The sequence below is a fragment of the Haliotis rufescens genome, unplaced genomic scaffold, assembly GCF_023055435.1.
Source record: "Haliotis rufescens isolate VD_foot unplaced genomic scaffold, xgHalRufe1.0.p SCAF_10, whole genome shotgun sequence".
Taxonomy (NCBI): Eukaryota; Metazoa; Mollusca; class Gastropoda; order Lepetellida; family Haliotidae; genus Haliotis; species Haliotis rufescens.
The window spans coordinates 37164899-37182856 of record NW_025963780.1 but is presented as its reverse complement, the minus strand read 5'-3'; the positions used below and the strand labels follow the sequence as shown (position 1 = coordinate 37182856).

The 17958-nt window shown below is 43.1% G+C and overlaps 1 protein-coding gene across 3 annotated transcripts in view; it reads left to right on the top strand.

Annotated features, from left to right (window-relative positions):
* LOC124131154 overlaps positions 1-17958 on the top strand; it is an 87580-nt gene that overhangs the window by 15442 nt on the left and 54180 nt on the right. Inside the window, exon 1 of one of the 3 annotated variants that reach the window (XM_048391841.1) lies at positions 5504-5572. The exons of the other annotated variants lie outside the window; for them this stretch is intronic. Coding sequence (XP_048247798.1) covers positions 5530-5572 — 43 coding nt within the window. The 5' untranslated portion in view covers positions 5504-5529. Of the gene's footprint in view, positions 1-5503; positions 5573-17958 lie in introns of those variants that run through there. 3 annotated transcript variants of the gene reach the window in all.

Genomic DNA, 17958 nt, shown 5'->3' with positions numbered 1-17958 from the left:
AGTATACTGACTCCGAGCCGACCAGTCCTTGTTTTAGCCCCTTAATGCCGAGCGCCAGACAGGGTAACAACAAGTACCATCTTTTAACGTCTTTTGGTATGACGCGGCCGGGGATCGAACCCCGGACCTTCCGCTCTCCGGGCGGACGCTCTACCACTAGACCACGGAGGCGGTCTTATACATCATGGTTCTCATAAGGACCAATGAACGGGCGTGTTAGACAACATGGCTCTGATATGAACCAATGAACGGGCGCGTAGGACAGCATCTGGAAACGTGAGAAAGAAGAAAAGGATTAACCAACTCCACATCCCCATTAACAAAATCGATTCGTAAGCAAACTCTGCTAAACGACTTCACAGATCTGCTCTGCCACTTTATTCCAAATCAGCCTCATCCTCCCCCGTTTATTTCAATCAGGAGTGCTGCGGCATGCTTACCCTATGGACATATCCAGCGTCCCACAAGTACAGGTGTAGTGCATTTTATATGTAATTTGGCTCAAATTAGGCAACGTAAAACATGACGATGACTTTACAAACCCTCCATCTAGGGACCTAGTTTCCACAAACAATGTGAAAAAGCTTTGCACGTTTGATGGATGGCTTCAAAGACAACTTTTTAAAAAAATCAATTGCTTGTTAAACACACACGTGCACGTAGAGAAAGCATTACCGCGTTCGAGGGACCTCTACGCCTTGAGTGCGTTATAAGAACTCCAAGCACTTTTAGCCCTCGTTGCAAGGAGTATAAGAATAAAAGCGATCGGTCTTTATAAATTGACTTCAAAAGATTTCCGAACTTCATTGTAGTCATGTATACATATGAGGAATATGAACATTGTGTGACCCGTCAAGGTTAAAGACAAAGGCAAGGTCATGTGTATCAACGGTGGTTTCAGTGAGACGTGTATCGTCCTTGTCACTTGAATTAGAATGATTAATTAACGAAGATAGCTGTATGTGTGCTGATACTAATATCGTGAAAACAAGCCATTCCGGCGACAAGGAATATTACTTACAGTAATGACAAAAGTTGCAAATTGCAATTTTCAAGAAATATCCATTTTGGTAGTGATAAACATTAGTTTTGATAACGTGATTACAGTCGGGTGAGGATCGGAAGTCAGGTGACCGCGAGCGGTTATATGTAGCAGTGCGTGCATCTCGAAACTCCATACCACTTTAAATACTACAACACGTGTTGTTCGTGCAGTTCGTGCTGGCACTGTGCGACAGCGCTATTGACCTCGCGCAAGATGACCACAGGTTTATTTGTTTGTTTGTTGTTTAACGCCGCACTCAGCAATATTACAGCAATAATCGAGTCTGGACCAGACAATCCACTGGTATAAGCATCGATCCACGCAATTGGGATCCGACGACATGCAAATCAGCGAGGCTGACCACCCGATTTCGTTAGTCACCTCTTTCGACAAGCATGGATTGCTGAAAGACCAGTTTTAACTTCACTCGTCGGCTAAAGGTGGTGGGCCAAGCCTGGTGGTTGACAGAAGGGGAAGCCATGGCACACCGAAACCCCGGTTCCAAATCCAGAAATGTATACAATTTGCCAGGCCGATTTGTGATGTCCAACGCCTTGATTTGGTTGGAATTGTCCCAAAACGGCGTAAAACACAACTCACTCTCTAATCCTTTCCGTTGAATCACTGAATAATTGGTCAGCTCCTACATCAGCAGAAATATGTGAAGGTCATTCGAGACCAACTCGTGTTATTCCGGGACAAGCCGAATAACGACTCGTGCCCCTCTCATGGCCATTTTTGCGACCGGGTTCCGTCTTACCGCAAACGGGCATACCTAAAACAATTGTCAACTCGTTGTGTAATGCAATTTAAAGCACATCGGGACATGCGGAATTATACAGTATGATTGAACACATTTAACTGTGTCTTGGGTATATTTTTAGATGCAAGACATAAGTTAAATAAAAAATTGTTTCTGAGGGATTCTTTGACGAAGAACTTGAAATCATACGCGCATTCTGATTGGTTTATCGTATTTAGCACATAACATTCATCGATAGGGGGGACGAGTCTTCTTGCAGGTTACGGAAAGGGGTGAGTGGTGACGAATGATGTGAAGGTATCACAATTTACTATGGGACATCGTTCGGGATTTCTCGTTAGCTGGTTTGCAGGGGTTACTTTGTACTTTACCAAGGCCCCGATCTCCAAGCCGTTTTACAGCCGCACTAAACTGACCGACTTGTGCAAGCGGAATAACACAAAAGTCGGGTGTTTGTACAGTTGGCTGTAAAGATGGGTTCAAAGATGAATGTTAAGTTGATTGTACATGTAAGTGCCTAAGATCGATTATTAAAGACAGGGGGGCACGGGTGGCCCAGTCGTCTAAGGCGCCGCGACTCGCTGTGCAGAGTTGCGTCCCTTGGGCACGCCAGAAACCTATGATTGTGGGTTCGAGTCCCGGCTCGCCCCGATTATGTTTCTAGGTTTGTCAGCACCATACCCGTGCTCGTGGGTTTCATCGAAGTGGTAAACGTCTGAGACCTGCATCACTTCGGGCTTTCCTCCCACATTAAGCTGACACGCCGTGATATAACTGTAATACTGTTAAAAGCGGCGTTAAACCCAACTCAATCAATCAATATTAAAGACAGAATCATTTTTGTCCCCTTACTGCCCCAAGACGCAAATGTACTTTCTCTGGAAAGAGGAGTCGAACAATTTTTTCAACAGTAGATTTTTTTTCGGGAAATGGAGCATTTTGGCTCTAACGCTTGGAAAACAATTATGTAACAAAATCCAACCACTGTTTGTCTGGCCGAAACTCGATTATCTGCAGGCCGTCGGGATATAAAAAGAATATTACTGACTGTGGCTTTAAACGACATTCACTTACATAACTTTCAAAGAAATAAAAACAATGAGCTCAGGAAGAACTGGAGGTGGCAGCTGACATCGATCCTTCTGGAATAAATGAGGCATGAAGTGCGTTGTTGTTGAAGAATTAGTGTCACAATAGGCGCATTGTGGTCAATCATGACCAATCAGTCAATGAAATCCCATCTCTATTACGCCTGACTTGATTTAGACAGATTCCAATGGAGGGTCTCTGATCGTATAAGCTCCTGGCCCTGTTACACAAAGCGATCTCAGCCCAAAGTGAGTGAGTGAGTTGGGTTTTAACGCCGCTTTTAACATTATTCCAGTTATATCACGGCGTGTCAGCTTAATGTGGGAGGAAAGCCCGAAGTGATGCAGGTCTCAGACGTTTACCACTTCGATGAAACCCACGAGCACGGGTATGGTGCTGACAAACCTAGAAACGTAATCGGGGCGAACCGGGATTCTAACCCACAATCATAGGTTTGGCGTGCCCAAGGGACGCAACTCTGCACAGCGAATCGCGGCGCCTTAGACGACTGGGCCACCCGTGCCCCCTCTCAGCCCAAAGACTTCCATACCTTAGACAATTTAGTCAGCTATCAATTACATATAGGCAATGCTATTTGTTGTTATATTTGCCTAAGATATACCAACAAAAGAGTTAGGGATCAGAAATATTTGGGGGAATATAGTTATGAAGTTGTGTTCTCAGGATTACCTATAAAAATATCACAAAGTTTTCATTATTTGCTCAGTATACATTAATCATAGCTTAAGGTGTTCTTGTTTGTTTGTTTTGTTGTTGTTGTTAAACATAGTCGCCTTTTTACGGCAAGCATGGGTTGGTGAAGACCTATTCTAACCCGGGTCTTCTTCCGGGTATAAGGTGTTCTTAACTTACTTTCAAACATTATACTTACCTCAATGTATGCTTAGGAAGCGATCACTTACTATACTTTGTTGGCTCATTTGTTCGGGAACAGATTAAAAAAATGTAGGCATAAAAACATGGTTTATAGAGAGAAATCTGGTATGTGTTCTTCACACACTACGTTTCTAGGCTACCTTTCTAAGGATTTAAGGAAGAACAAAGTCTAAGGGATCGGGCCCCTTTAACAACGATAGCCTTCAAGGTTAAAGCCAAAATGAAGCTCGAAAGGTAACGACTGTCCTATCAATTAATAGTCATCATTTCTGTTCACCTGAAAGGGGAGGTCAGGTAGCCTACTGGTTAAAGCGTCAGCTCGTCACGCCGAAAACTCGGATTCGATTCCCCACATGGGAACACTGTGTGAAGCCCATTTCGGAATAGGTCTTCAGCAACCCATGCTTGCCGTAAAAGGTAACTATGCTTGTCGTAGGAGGCGACTAACGGGATCGGGTGATCAGGCTCGCTGACTTGGTTGATGCATGTCATCGATCCCAATTGCGTGGATCGATGCTCATGAAATTAATCACTGAATTGTCTGGTCCAGACTCGATTATTTACAGATCGCCGTAATAGAGCCAGATATGTTATATGGGCTTCACACGTAGAGAGGAACGCTTTAAGCACCTCTCTACCCCAGGGTGTACACTATGAGACACTACAAGCACCGCCGGGGGACGAGAACACCCAAACAAAGGCCACCCGATCATTGTAAAAACAAGGGGAGCCCTTTCTTCCTCTATTCCCTATAGGGGAACGCATCCACACAAACTAAACATGGGCAATAGTAATGAGGCTGCTTGTTACACTGTTATCGTCAAGGTGAAGGTCAACAAGCAGTGAGTGAACATGACCATCACGTGAAGTCTTCAAGAACATAATACTCGTCACGACCAAAGTGTTATGAATATGACCTCTCAAAATGTTTTATTGTGTATACGGCTAAAATCCCCCCATTCATGTATATTTTATGCACAGGGATTAGGTCGAGTTAAATATCAACCTGACTTTCTCCAAGGTCTCTGAAGACCGCCGTCTTTTAAGATACTTGAAACCAGGTCCAGAAACCAAGGCAACGTTCTTATTGTAAGCAGCTTGGTGATTTGTTGAGGAGTTTTACACGGTCACTAAGCCAGCACAACAATAGCATTTATATCTTCGCTTGTGAGATACAATGTCTGCAAGCTTAATATGATCCTGGAGTGCACGTGCCAACCGCGAGATGTATTTTCGTCTCCCGATGTGGAGTAGTCGATACAGGGGTTGCACGTCCTGGAGGCCTACTACGCACGTGTTCACGTACTGGCAGCCGACTACGCACGTGATACGTACTGGCGGCCGACTACGCACGGGTTTCACGTACTGGCGGCCGACTACGCACGTGTGTCACGTACTGGCGGCCTACTACGCACGTGTGTCACGTACTGGCGGCCTACAACGCACAGGTTTCACGTATTGGCGGGCGACTACGCACGGGTTTCACGTACTGGCGGCCCACTACGCACGTGTGTCACGTACTGGCGGCCTACTACGCACGGATTTCACGTCCTTGTGGCTAACTACGCACGGGTTTCACGTGCTGGCGGCCTAGTATGCACGTGTTTCACGTCACGGCTGCTTTCTAAGCAAGTGTTTCACGTGCTGGCCAACTACGCACGGGTTGGAAATCTTGGTAGCCAATTACGAACGGGTTCCTCGTAGTGGCGGCCAACTATTGCTCAGTTTTGACGTAATGACGTGGTTTCTCGGCATGGTCCAAGCAGTTAGTGGTGCAGGTAGGTACCTCAAGTGTACCCTCGGGGATTCTAGAGCAGTCTATGCACAATGGTTACAATTTATCGCCCGACGGGTTTAGAAATTAAGGAATGGTCTTAATAGTATACACATTTATCGTCCATGTTAAACATAGGCGAGAACAGTGTGGATAAATACGTACATTTAAAGAGGGAGTGCTCTCGAACCATTTGGCAGTCCCGGCAAGTTTGATTCAAGGCAGATAACTCGGATTAGGAAAATAAGGTGGTGCTGAAGGAGTTTAAAGCCACACTCGTGGATTGTAGCCATGGCAATACTGATTTGTCCACTAGCGCATGATCCTCATGGAACAGCACACATTTTCTCAGCTTTCCACGTCTCATAGTCTTAATTTCACCCCGTGAGTGCCTCAAAAGCGCATATATGTCCCGTTTATTTAGAGAGTTCCCCATGATAACACCATGGACATCCCAGAACACGGAGGCCATAACCTTTCCGACTGATGGGTCAGCCTTTGCCTTCTTTGGTTGTGGTGGTGTCAAATGTTTCCACTGTTTTGATTGTTGTTTAATCTTTGCATGCACCTTTTTGGATCAGCTTTAGGGTTAGATTATTAAGAGACGTGTGCCTTTTGCGTTTTTAATCAGATATCAGAAGCTTTAGAACCCAACGAGCAAATACTTTCTTCAAAAGGTCACAGACCCTTGCTTATTTAACTGGCTTGACTCAGCGAAATAATGACTCAAGTTTTTGTGGATTTACATTTTTGATATCATACAACAACAAGAAAATATTTTTTCTATCACACAATTCCTTCTGTGAGGCTCGGAATCAACCCTCGTATAGTTAAACATAAATCATTTGTTCCAGAAAATACTGGGAAAACTTTATTTTGACAAGGATTCTACAAAGGAAATAGATCGCTAGATTGTGTACTCAGTATGAAATTTGAGGTGGTATCATCATGCTGACTAGTTTTAACCTTTACTCACGTTGCAAACCTGAAATTCGAAACCAGTAATCTACCGCTGCGCTGTCATAATATCATTTGCTTTTTTTTCCTTTTTTGCTTAAATCTCACATGATAATGATAACTTTGCCCTTTTTCATTGTGTTTTTTTTTTTATATTTCTTTTTTCAAATCGGTCATGATCTTTACGAAAAGATATAACAAAGTTATTACTTAAAAATAATTCATACTTTGGTTAATAGTAAGAAATAGTAATATGTGTGGTTTTTTAAACTACAAGACCCGTGTAGATCCGGGGTAGAATAGGTCTTCAGCAACGCATGTATCGCGTGAAAAAGACTATGATTGTCGTAAGAGGCGACTAACGGGATCGGGTGGTCAGGTTTGCTGACTTTGTTGATGCATGTCATCGTATCCCAATTGCGTGGATCGATGCTCATGATGTCATTCACAGGATTGTCTGGTCCAGACTCGATTATTACTGACCGTCGTCATATGGCTGGAATATTGCTGAGTGTGGCGTTAAACAACAAACAAACAAACACTGGGAACATGAACTGACTCGGAATCCCAATGACGTTATCGGCTTCGCATATTTCTTAGATTGAACAGTTTAACTTGTTTCCTTCATGACACATACTTGCCGTAAAAGGCGACTTACGGGATCGGGTGGTCAGGCTCGCTGACTTGGTTGATACATGCCATCGATCCCAATTGCATGGGTCGATGCTCATGATGTCAATCACTGGATTGTCTGGTCCAGACTCGATAACTTACAGACCGCCGTCATATAGCTGGAATATTGCTGAGTGCGGCGTTAAACATCCAAACAAACCAACCAATCCTTCATGACAACCTTGTTAAGACGTACTTTAGAAGAACTCCAAGATGTAACACAGCTATTTCGAACAAATGGGCCGCGGCTGCTATTCAAACAAATAAATGCTTTACTTTTAAAATCTTCTTAGTGCTGGACATTTAAAACCGCAGATCGCTTTGAACCATTACTTTTAAGATTAACCCTAATCCTTAATACAATCAATGAAGGACTTTCTTTATATTCACAGAAAGAATTTGAGACAAGTTAAATTAATACCACGTGAATTCTCAAAATCTCAACGGATTTGTTTGACTTTTTGCAATTTCAGAAAAGAACCAACTTAAGTTCTGTAAAACATTTGAGTTTTCAGCTTTATACACCACTATCCCACATGACAAACTTTAGGAAAGTAACTTAATTCCTTGATCCATGGGGTATTTGTCACTAAACGTGGTGACCCGTGAAGATCCGGGTTAGAAAAGGTCTTCAGCAACCCATGCTTGCCGTAAAAGGCGACTATGCTTGTCGTAAGAGGCGACTAACGGGATCGGGTTGTCAGGCTCGCTGACTTGGTTGATGCATGTCATCGTATCCCAATTGCGTGGATCGATGCTCATGATATCAATCACAGGATTGTCTTGTCCAGACTCGATAATTTGCAGACTGCCGTCATATAGCTGGAATATTGTTGAGTGCGGCGTTTAACAACAACAAACAGAAAAGAAACACTGAACGTGGTGACCATAGATATACTTACACATCCATCTTTAGAAGTTCAGGGTAATTCTCAAACATGAAAGCAAATTTTTACTGAGAAGACAATAAGGGAAAGTTGAAGCCATCCCACTTGTCTATCAGTCTTGTGGTGAGTGTTTCGTCGCTTTAATTCCTTATGCATATATGACCCGTGAAGATTCCGGGGTAGAATAGGTCTTCAGCAACCCATGCTTGCCGTAAAAGGTGACTATGCTTGTCGTAAAAGGCGACTAACAGGATCGGGTTGTCAGGCTCGCTGACTTGGTTGATGCATGTCATCGATCCCAATTGCGTGGATCGATGCTCATGATATTAATCACTGGATTGTCTGGTCCAGGTCCTGATTATTTACAGGCCGCCGTCATATAGCTGTAATATTGCTGAGTGCGGCGTTAAACAACAAACCAACCAACCAACCTTATGCATAGGTCTAAATACGAAACAGATGAAGCGGTCTGACTGGTCTCTTTTAGGGTCAGGTCCGGTGGAAGGGCAATTTGCTATTTGACCGTTATTAAATGACATCGATATACCGAAACTAAGTTAAACTTTTTGACCTTATCACTTCGATTTGACTTTGCCAGACCGAGCCATATGCATAAGGAACCGGAACATCAAGATGGGGAGCCAGTTACTGCTTGCCAAAATATGTCTTTTCCCCAAATTTTACACAGATGTTATACATGAGGAAGTCCAGCATTTCACCTTTTGTCCAGTAATATTCCAGCAGCTTTAGCCTTAAGTGCCTACATTTCATAATTTTTGAAGAACAATCGCTTTTTCTACGAATATTTCAAAGATCGTCACACAACTCTTGCTCAAAGGTCTTTGATCAAGGTTACAACCTACCCTCAGTAAAGCTTTTAAAAAGTTTTATTGCACACATGTAGAGGTCATTTCCTAATTTAACGCGTCAGCGCAAAAATGAGTCCGATGTAATTCCCTACTTTGACTTGAACCATTTGTTCCCGTGTTTCTTCGGGTGAACAAATGTTTAGCCTTTGCATGTGTTTGTGACGGGTGTGACCTGATGGGCAGGATACGCATACCTTTTAGCGAACACCTGGTATCATTACTATTTGACAATGATTAATGAACGCATCCTCATGATATAGTCGGAATAATAAAATCGACTCTTTTACCAGAGATTTATGAATGAATATGGAAAGGGTTCTGATGATGGATCTTAACACTTGAACAGCCTAATATTTACTATTCGCGATGACAAATAATAAGTAAGGGCTACGAGAATTCGTTACCAGCGCGAAGAGCTTAAAGAAAGGGCTTGCTTTGTTGATGTCAAGATTCGTCTCATAAATTTGAAGTCCTAACTGAAACCAGAGAATCCACTGTCACGCCTTATCTTAATTTGTAAATGTCGGCCCTGCGTGACACAGAAACCTACCAGAAAACAATGTAATTATTAATAATTAACCCTGCAGTCTTACAGTAGTTCCTGCAATAGGTCAGAGTCATATTGATTCAGCAAAATTTTTACGAGAATTTTAATGATGCTATTAACGCAGCTGCTGACAGTTGCCTTGACTTCTGTAGTCATTAAAAGCCTTATAAAATCTTGAATTGCTTCTAGCGTTAAGTTACAGAGGTGAACATTTTCTGACGACCAGAATGGTGCTTGCAGATTTTTTTTATGAAGTACATGTATGTACGCTTTACATTGAATAATATAGTATTGTTTCCAAAAACACCTAAAGTATGGTAATTTCTAAAATTCATCAGAGCAACGTCTCGTCATTGTCGCGAAAGAGAAGGCACAACACGTGGTATATTGGCTTGGAAACTGATTTTTACATGTAGACGAATAACTCGAATACTGTACATGATATTGCCGCGTTCTGGTGACGTCGGTGTGTACAGTGTATACCAGTTTGTAGTGCAAGGCGTTAGGATTTTATAGTGGCCCACTGTCTGTTCGGGTACCCAGTTTTCTGTAGTTTGACATTCAAGGAGACGTATTCCAACGTCAGGCACCCAATTGATACCTAAACTTTAAAGGGGCTGTGCTTCAACGTCAGGCACCCAGTTGATATCTAAACTTTAAAGGGACTGTGCTTCAACGTCAAGCACCCAATTGATACCTAAACTTTAAAGGGGCTGTGCTTCAACGTCAAGCACCCAATTGATATCTAAACTTTAAAGGGGCTGTGCTTCAACGTCAAGCACCCAGTTAATACCTAGACTTTAAAGGGGCTGTGCTTCAACATCAAGCACCCAGTTGATACCTAATCTTTAAAGGGGATGTGCTCCAACGTCATGTACCCAGCTGATACCTAGACGTTTGAGGGGATGGTTTCCAATGTCATGTACCCAGCTGATACCTAGACATTAAAGGGGATGTTCTCCAACGTCAAGCACTTAGTTCCCATTTCAGGTAGAGGACTAGATTTTGTAATTGGTGCCGTGTGTTGAACTGAGGCATCGTTTCTGTGTGTTTAGGGTAAACTTTATCAGCTTCAATGGTAAACAATGTGAATTCTGAAAGACAAGCGTTCTGTGGCAGGTTTCATTTAAACGATGTTGTTTGGGCTGCCAAGCTGCTGGAACCCAATGTCTCATATATACTCAACCGCAAAAGAAATGAAAGTCAAGTCTTTTGTTTGTGAAATGCACAAAATAGTAATTGTGTAAAAAGAAATCGAAGAAACACTGTTCTCTATTTATATAATTCATTTTGAGGACGTTGCAGGTACGCAGTCGTTTCGTCTCGTTTCACGTTTATTGCATGTGCAGCGCAAATCACATGCAAAAATGCGTGCATTTTCCAACTTGTCCATCCTTTATAGGCACCATATAATAAACACCAAGCATTTCACACTCGACTTTGAAAAAGGCCAGGAAACATGGTTCGATTAACTGAACTCCAGAAAAGCGTTACCATTGGGATGCTACAGGCCGGATCAACGTCAACTGCAGTGGCGAGGTACTTTGGATGTCATGTTTCTCCCATCACCAGGCTGGTCGCAAGGCATCAACAGACAGGCAGTGTCCAAGACCGGCCTCATTCTGGACGGCCGAGGGTCACTACTCATTCGCAGGACCGTTACATCCGGGTGACACATCTGCGTTACCCACAGCGACGAGCAGCACAGACAGCTGCAACCATTCAAGGTCCACGTCATCCCGTGTCAGTCGACACTGTTCGTCGTCGTCTGAGAGCGGCGGTAATCAGATGTTGACGTCCTTACGTCAGGGCCATACTGACTCAATGTCACTGCCAACACCGTCTGCAGTGGGGCCCGACAGCACCTGCGTTGGCGACGTTAACAGTGACAACAAGTTGTCTTCTCAGACCTATCAAGGTTCAACCTCACGCCGATTGGGTGCCGCCTCCGTGGTCTTGTGGTAGAGCTTCCGCCCGGAGAGCGGAAGGTCCGGGGTTCGATCCCAAGCCGCGTCATACCAAAAGACGTTAAAAGATGGTACTTGTTGTTACCCTGTCTGGCGCTCGACGTTAAGGGGCTAAAACAAGGACTGGTCGGCTTGGAGTCAGTATACTGTGTCTTAGTGGGGTATTCATGTTAAACTGCGGCATGGTGTCTATGTGAGCTAGCACTATAAATCGGCGTCAGTCCGGACTAGTACAAGCAGCCACAGACACACACGTGCATGCACGTCGCTATATAAGTGCAATAATCTTGGACGCGACGTTAAACCCAATTTCACCTCACCTCACGCCGATTGCCGCATCAATGTGGAGACGACTTAATGAACTGCTGTGCCTGACAGGCCGACCGGTGGGGAGGAGAAAGCATCATGGTGTGGGGAGGCTTCTGTCATCATCTCAGGATCCCTCAACACGTGTTCCCTCAGCATGTGACTGCTGTCGTGTACAGGGATGATGTTCTTCGCAATCACCTTAGACCTCTTTTCCTGGGTAAACCTCAACTCCAGGGCATTCAGCAGAACAACGCTCGTCCTCATACAACAGGGGCCTCGATTGCCTTCCTCTGAATAGCATTCCTGTGATGCCCTGGTCGTTTTTTGTCACCGGACATGGCGCAGGTTGATCATATCTGGGACGACATTGGGAGACGTCTTCAGGCTGCAAGGCATCCACATACACTTCAGGAGCTGGAAGCCTGTTTGGTGCGGGAATGGAACGGGATTCTTCAAGCCTTCTTCCAAAGACGTAACGACTCGATGAGACGATATTGTGCGGCCTGTATTGTAGCTACTGGAAGCCACCCACGCTCTTGATGGACACACTTGGCATTTTTCTATTTGAGGGGTACCGATTTTTCAATAAACACTGATGGTTGTCATTAAACAATCAAACATTTTTTTTATCAAATGTTTTCTCTGTTATCTTTAATTCTAATATTATCTAAATATAGTTTATGGTCTTAGCGTTATCCGCATTTTATGTAAACGTTGCGTTTATTTTGTGGTTGAGTATATAAAACAGTACCGTGTCCCTTGCGACCAAGGGGTGTCCGTTTTGACCAGTTATGATGATTATCGGTTTTGAACAAATGACTGTAAAAGTCCAGTTTCCACCCTTGCTGAACCAGGTTGGAATTCGGGAGTTACATTAAGGCTGGACTAACGAGTCTACGCATAGTCTAATTAAAATAGCACAACGAACTAGACATCCTGTTCGTTACCAACGTGGATTTCAACGTGCAGATTTCGATCGACTGCAGGATTGGCAAAGCATGTGTACCGTCAACAGGGCGTCGACAGATGTTTTACAAAACTTTTCTTAATCAAGGTGCTCAAATCATTTGATGCACTTCGCGAGGTAAGGCCCGTTTTATTACATCATATATCTTGATGATCGATCAGATCGTCTTGACTGGGCGCTGCCATTTTGTTTGTAGCAAATGCAAGTGATATGAGAGGTGGAATCTGATTTGTCAATAGGAGGGACATAGAAGGGACATAACCCGTAATAGCCACGACATTCCAGCATAGTTCGGCAAGGGTGGAAACTGGACTTTTGTAGTTAGTTAACACCCTTGCCTCAGGAAGATGCCGAGTATGCTAAACTTTATTTTATTAATGTCAAGTGACAATTTAATAACAACTAAAACCATGTTACTGTACATATTGCATGCTAGTAACCTAAGAAGTTCAACATGAACTGAGCATAAAAGGAAGCTATACCTCTCAGAGAATTTTATCAATGTTTTTATCCTAAGTACGAGAACCTGTACTTTTCTAAGAAAGTGTTATCCCAAATATAACATTTGTTACATTTGACCACTTTCTAAATGGCCTTGTATATTGATAGCTTTCGGCCATGGGAGCCGTGCCAATTTACACTTGTCAGCTGGGTACTCAAAGTACGTGATCTAGACTACCAGTTGTCGGACTTTAATTTTCGTGGAAGCCTCAGTGGCTGAGTGGGTTAGATCGCTGACTTTGTGTGCTGGCGATTAGGTGCCTCACTCTGGCAAGTTTGAGTTCGAATCCCGGACGGGACTCAACCCCCAAAAAGGTACGAGAATCTGTACTTTACTAAGAAAGAGTTATCCCAAATACATTTGTTACATAAGTTAGCGATATTACATATAAAAAGATGACCTGAACTGGCGATTAGTCAGCACTTAAAGAATACCTCTACCTGGCTTTATTTTTTTTAAACACAATTTGATTTAAAACTTTTGAACATTAAAAAAAAGAATTCGCATGATACACAACTGCTGATGGGTATATTAAACAACTCAGGTTTGCACGTCAATAATTTTCATTTTCAGCACAAATTTACAACAGTTCATACATGGTAGGGCATTCGTCACCACTCCTCCCTTTCCGTAACCTGCAAGAAGACTCGTCCCCCTATCGATGAATGTTATGTGCGAAAATACGACAAACCAATCAGAATGCGCGTATGATTTCAAGTACTTCGTCAAAGAATCCCTCAGAAATAATTTTGATTTTACATATGTCTTGCATCTAAAAATATACCCAAGACACAGTTAAATGTGTTCAATCATACTGTATAATTCCACAAGTCCCGAAGTGCTTTAAATTGCATCTGAAATATATATAATATATGGGGAAATATATGTGAACCATTACGCAACGAATTGACAATTGTTTTAGGTATGCCCGTTTGCGCTAAGACGGAACCCGGTCGCAAAAATGGCCACGAGAGGGGCACGAGTCGCTATTCGGCTTGTCCCGGAATAACACGAGTTGGTCACGAATGATGGTAGGGGTGTGGTATCAAATTCATTTCCTACCCTAGTCTTCATTGAACCGTCTTATTTTTACACAAACTTGCCCAGGCCACAGATTACTTTTTACAAACTGTTGCAGGAACGAGTGATGGTTATATAGACATAATCAAATCTAACAACAGTTCTCCAATGTTCAATTAAAACACAAACTTCTTTGTTTTGGCCCGCAGTTTATGTTACTTTATTGTATACACACTCATTACTGCATAACGTGTACTGTAGGACAATGAATAAACATAGTGATTGATTGACAGGGCTAACAAGTTGACACAAAAACATAAAGAAACATCTTCCCTAAAACATGTTCATAGTCTGTGTCACGAACGGTGATACACGAGATGAGCACAAATACCGCTGAACTCCCCACACCAATACATTGATTAGGTACGTCTTTAGTTTAAGGAGAACTATTGAACAGGGTAAACACATCCAGTAATGAGCGCTGTAAGGAGTTTAAGGGTGTTTTTATTTTTTTGAGTCAACAGATTGTTAATTATCTGCAAGTGTTTTTCACTGGAATTGGTTGCTTGTCGACATCTCCACCACATCATCAGATAATTGTCGGAGAAAGAAGCCGCCAGTCAACAGTGAATCTCGGGATCATTCGTGACCAACTCGTGTTATTCCGGGACAAGCCGAATAGCGACTCGTGCCCCTCTCGTGGCCATTTATGCAACCGGGTTCCGTCTTTGCGCAAACGGGCATACCTAAAACAATTGTCAACTCGTTGTGTAATGGTTCACACATATTTCCCCGTATATTATATATATTTTAGATACAATTTAAAGCAGATCTGGACATGCGGAATTATACAGTATGTTTGAACACATTTAACTGTGTCTTGGATATATTTTAAGATGCAAGACATATGTAAAATCAAATATTATTTCTGAGGGATTCTTTGACAAAGAACTTGAAATCATACGCGCATTCTGATTGGTTTGTCGTATTTTCGCACATAACATTCATCGATAGGGGGACGAGTCTTCTTGCAGGTTACGGAAAGGGGCGAGTGGTGACGAATGTCTCGGGATGTCTTTCTAGTGGTACGACGCAACCGCTGCACTGAGTTACCTCCCTTAACCATTCCGGTTTAGCGCGGAATGTATCCTCGCCTGTCATCCCATTGACGCTGTTTCAAAATCGTAGTCAAGAACAGTCGATACACCGCCATTTAACTGGAGCAACTAAAGTTACTTGATTTGTGATAGGGAATGAAATAAGTAAAGAGAAGAGTGAGTGAGTGTGGTTTTACGCTTTTCGCAATATTCAAGCTGTATCACGGCGGGGTACACCAGAAATGTGTCACACTTTGTACCCATGTTGGGAATCGAACCCGGTCCTTCGGCGTGACGAGCGAACGCTCTAACCACTCGGCTACCTCAAGGCGTCAAAGAAAAGAGGGAATTCAAATTTAACGTCGCATCGGCCTAACTTCAACCCTACAGCGATCAAAAGACTAGAGAAAGATAGAGTGAATCATATTACATGTACATAATTAAGTAAACAGATACATGTCGTGAGTGAGTGACTAACCACTTGGCTAACCCACCGCCATGTCAACGTTTGACTGAGTTGAGGTGAAATGGGGTTTAACGTCGCGTCCAAGATTATTGCACTTATATAGCGACGTGCATGCACGTGTGTGTGTGGCTGCTTTTACTTGTCCGGACTGATGCCGATTTATAGTGCTAGCCCACTTAAACACCATGCCGCAGTTTAACATGAATACCCCACTCAGACACAGTAAACTCCGAGCCGACCAGTCCTTGTTTTAGCCCCTTAATGCCGAGCGCCAGACAGGGTAACAACAAATACCATCTTTTAACGTCTTTTGGTATGACGCGGATCCCCGGACCTTCCGCTCTCCGGGCGGACGCTCTACCACTAGACCACGGAGGCGGTTTGTCAACGTTTGAGACTCTGAAAGGTTAATAATGATAACATGTACAGTTATATAACGCCAAAATTCACATTGTAGAGTATGCTCTGCACGCTTGTTTGAAGAGTCAGAGTCAAGAAACAGTTAAGGGTCTAAAAATGAAAGTTTTTAACTGTCTCTTAAAAGACAAGTTTGGGGATAGTTTTATTTCCAGTGATAGATTATTCAACAAGGAAGCGGCTGCAAGGATCTTTTTCCTTAAGTCGTTAAAGCTTGTGTTGTTGAGATGAGTATTTTGTCTCTGGGTCGTAGTGAACGCGTTGTTTGATAAGGAGGTTATAACTCTGAGAGACAGTTGGAGCTTCATTGTTATATCATCGGTAGGCAAGAGAGTAGCTTGAAGTCGACCCGTGATGAAATGGGCCAAAACCCATGCTTGCAACCCATGCTTGCCGTAAAAGTCGACTATGCTTGTCGTAAGAGGCGACTAACGGGATCAGGTGGTCAGGCTCTCTGACTTGGTTGATGCATGTCATCGCATCCCAATTGCGTGGATTAAGGCTCATGATGTCAATCAGTGGATTGTCTGGTCCAGACTCGATTATATCCAGACCGCCGTCATATGACTGGAATATTGCTGAGTTAAACAAACAAACAAACATGGGGATGCCGGGTTAGAACTGATACCCATTCGCTTTTGCTTCTCGCGGAGACGAGGGTAGCCTAGTGGTTAAAGCATTCGCTCGTCACGCCGGGTTCCCCGTGTTCGAATCCCCACATGGGTACAATGTGCGAAGCCCATTTATGGTGTCCCACGCCGTGATATTGCTCGAATATTACTAAAAGCGATGTAAAACCATACTCACTCACTCGCTCACTCATTTATGCTGGTTGCAAGAGGCAACCAGATGATCAGGTGATTAGGCTCGGTGACTTGGTTGATTATGTGTCATCGAACTCTGACTGCGCGAATCGCTTTTCACGGTATCAATCACTGGACTGTGTGGTAGGCAGGATTTTAAGAGTTGAGCATCCTCATCTGCAATCGTCCCGAGGACAGGGCTCCCGGTTGAACACGTTCCAACTTTGACATCCACAAGGCAATGTTATATTAATTGCACCAAATGACACGTCGGTTAATTTCTTTACTTCCACTGTAACAATATTTGTTCGTTTGAACAAATGTGGCTTCGAGGCCTTGTTCCCTAGGCGTATGTCTACGATTAGAATGTTGACGATTGTCCGTTTGTCATTAAAATTAACAGCAAATAAAACTTAATTTTATTACCAAATTAACACATTGTCCACCAGTGGATGTAATTCTGGTTAACGTGATTTTAAACTAACTGTCGCGTCAGTCCTGAGTCTTCTTGTGGAATGAACGAGGAAAGATTGATTTGATTAAGGTCGAAAGCTCTTACACCTTTAATCCTTCAGCAAGTAGTATACCCATCGAGTCTGGCTTTGGACACAGTTTATGGGCTTCAACTACTTGTGCTTGTAAAAGAAATCTAAAAAAGTGATTTAGTCCAACGTTTTTCGATTGGGTAATGGATCCGTCTTCATTAAATTTGTTTTTTTTCGTGTAAAAAAAGGACTTTAAGAAAATAAGAATCTTGGCTTGTTTTGTTAGGCTGCTGACTTGGAGTCATGGAGTCAGGCAAAACACATGGCGATTCCTGTACACCATGTGCACACGGCGTTATTACGATTGTCAGGTCCTGATCGTCATCATAGTCGTATTTTAGTCACAAACAAGGAAGTAAAGTCGG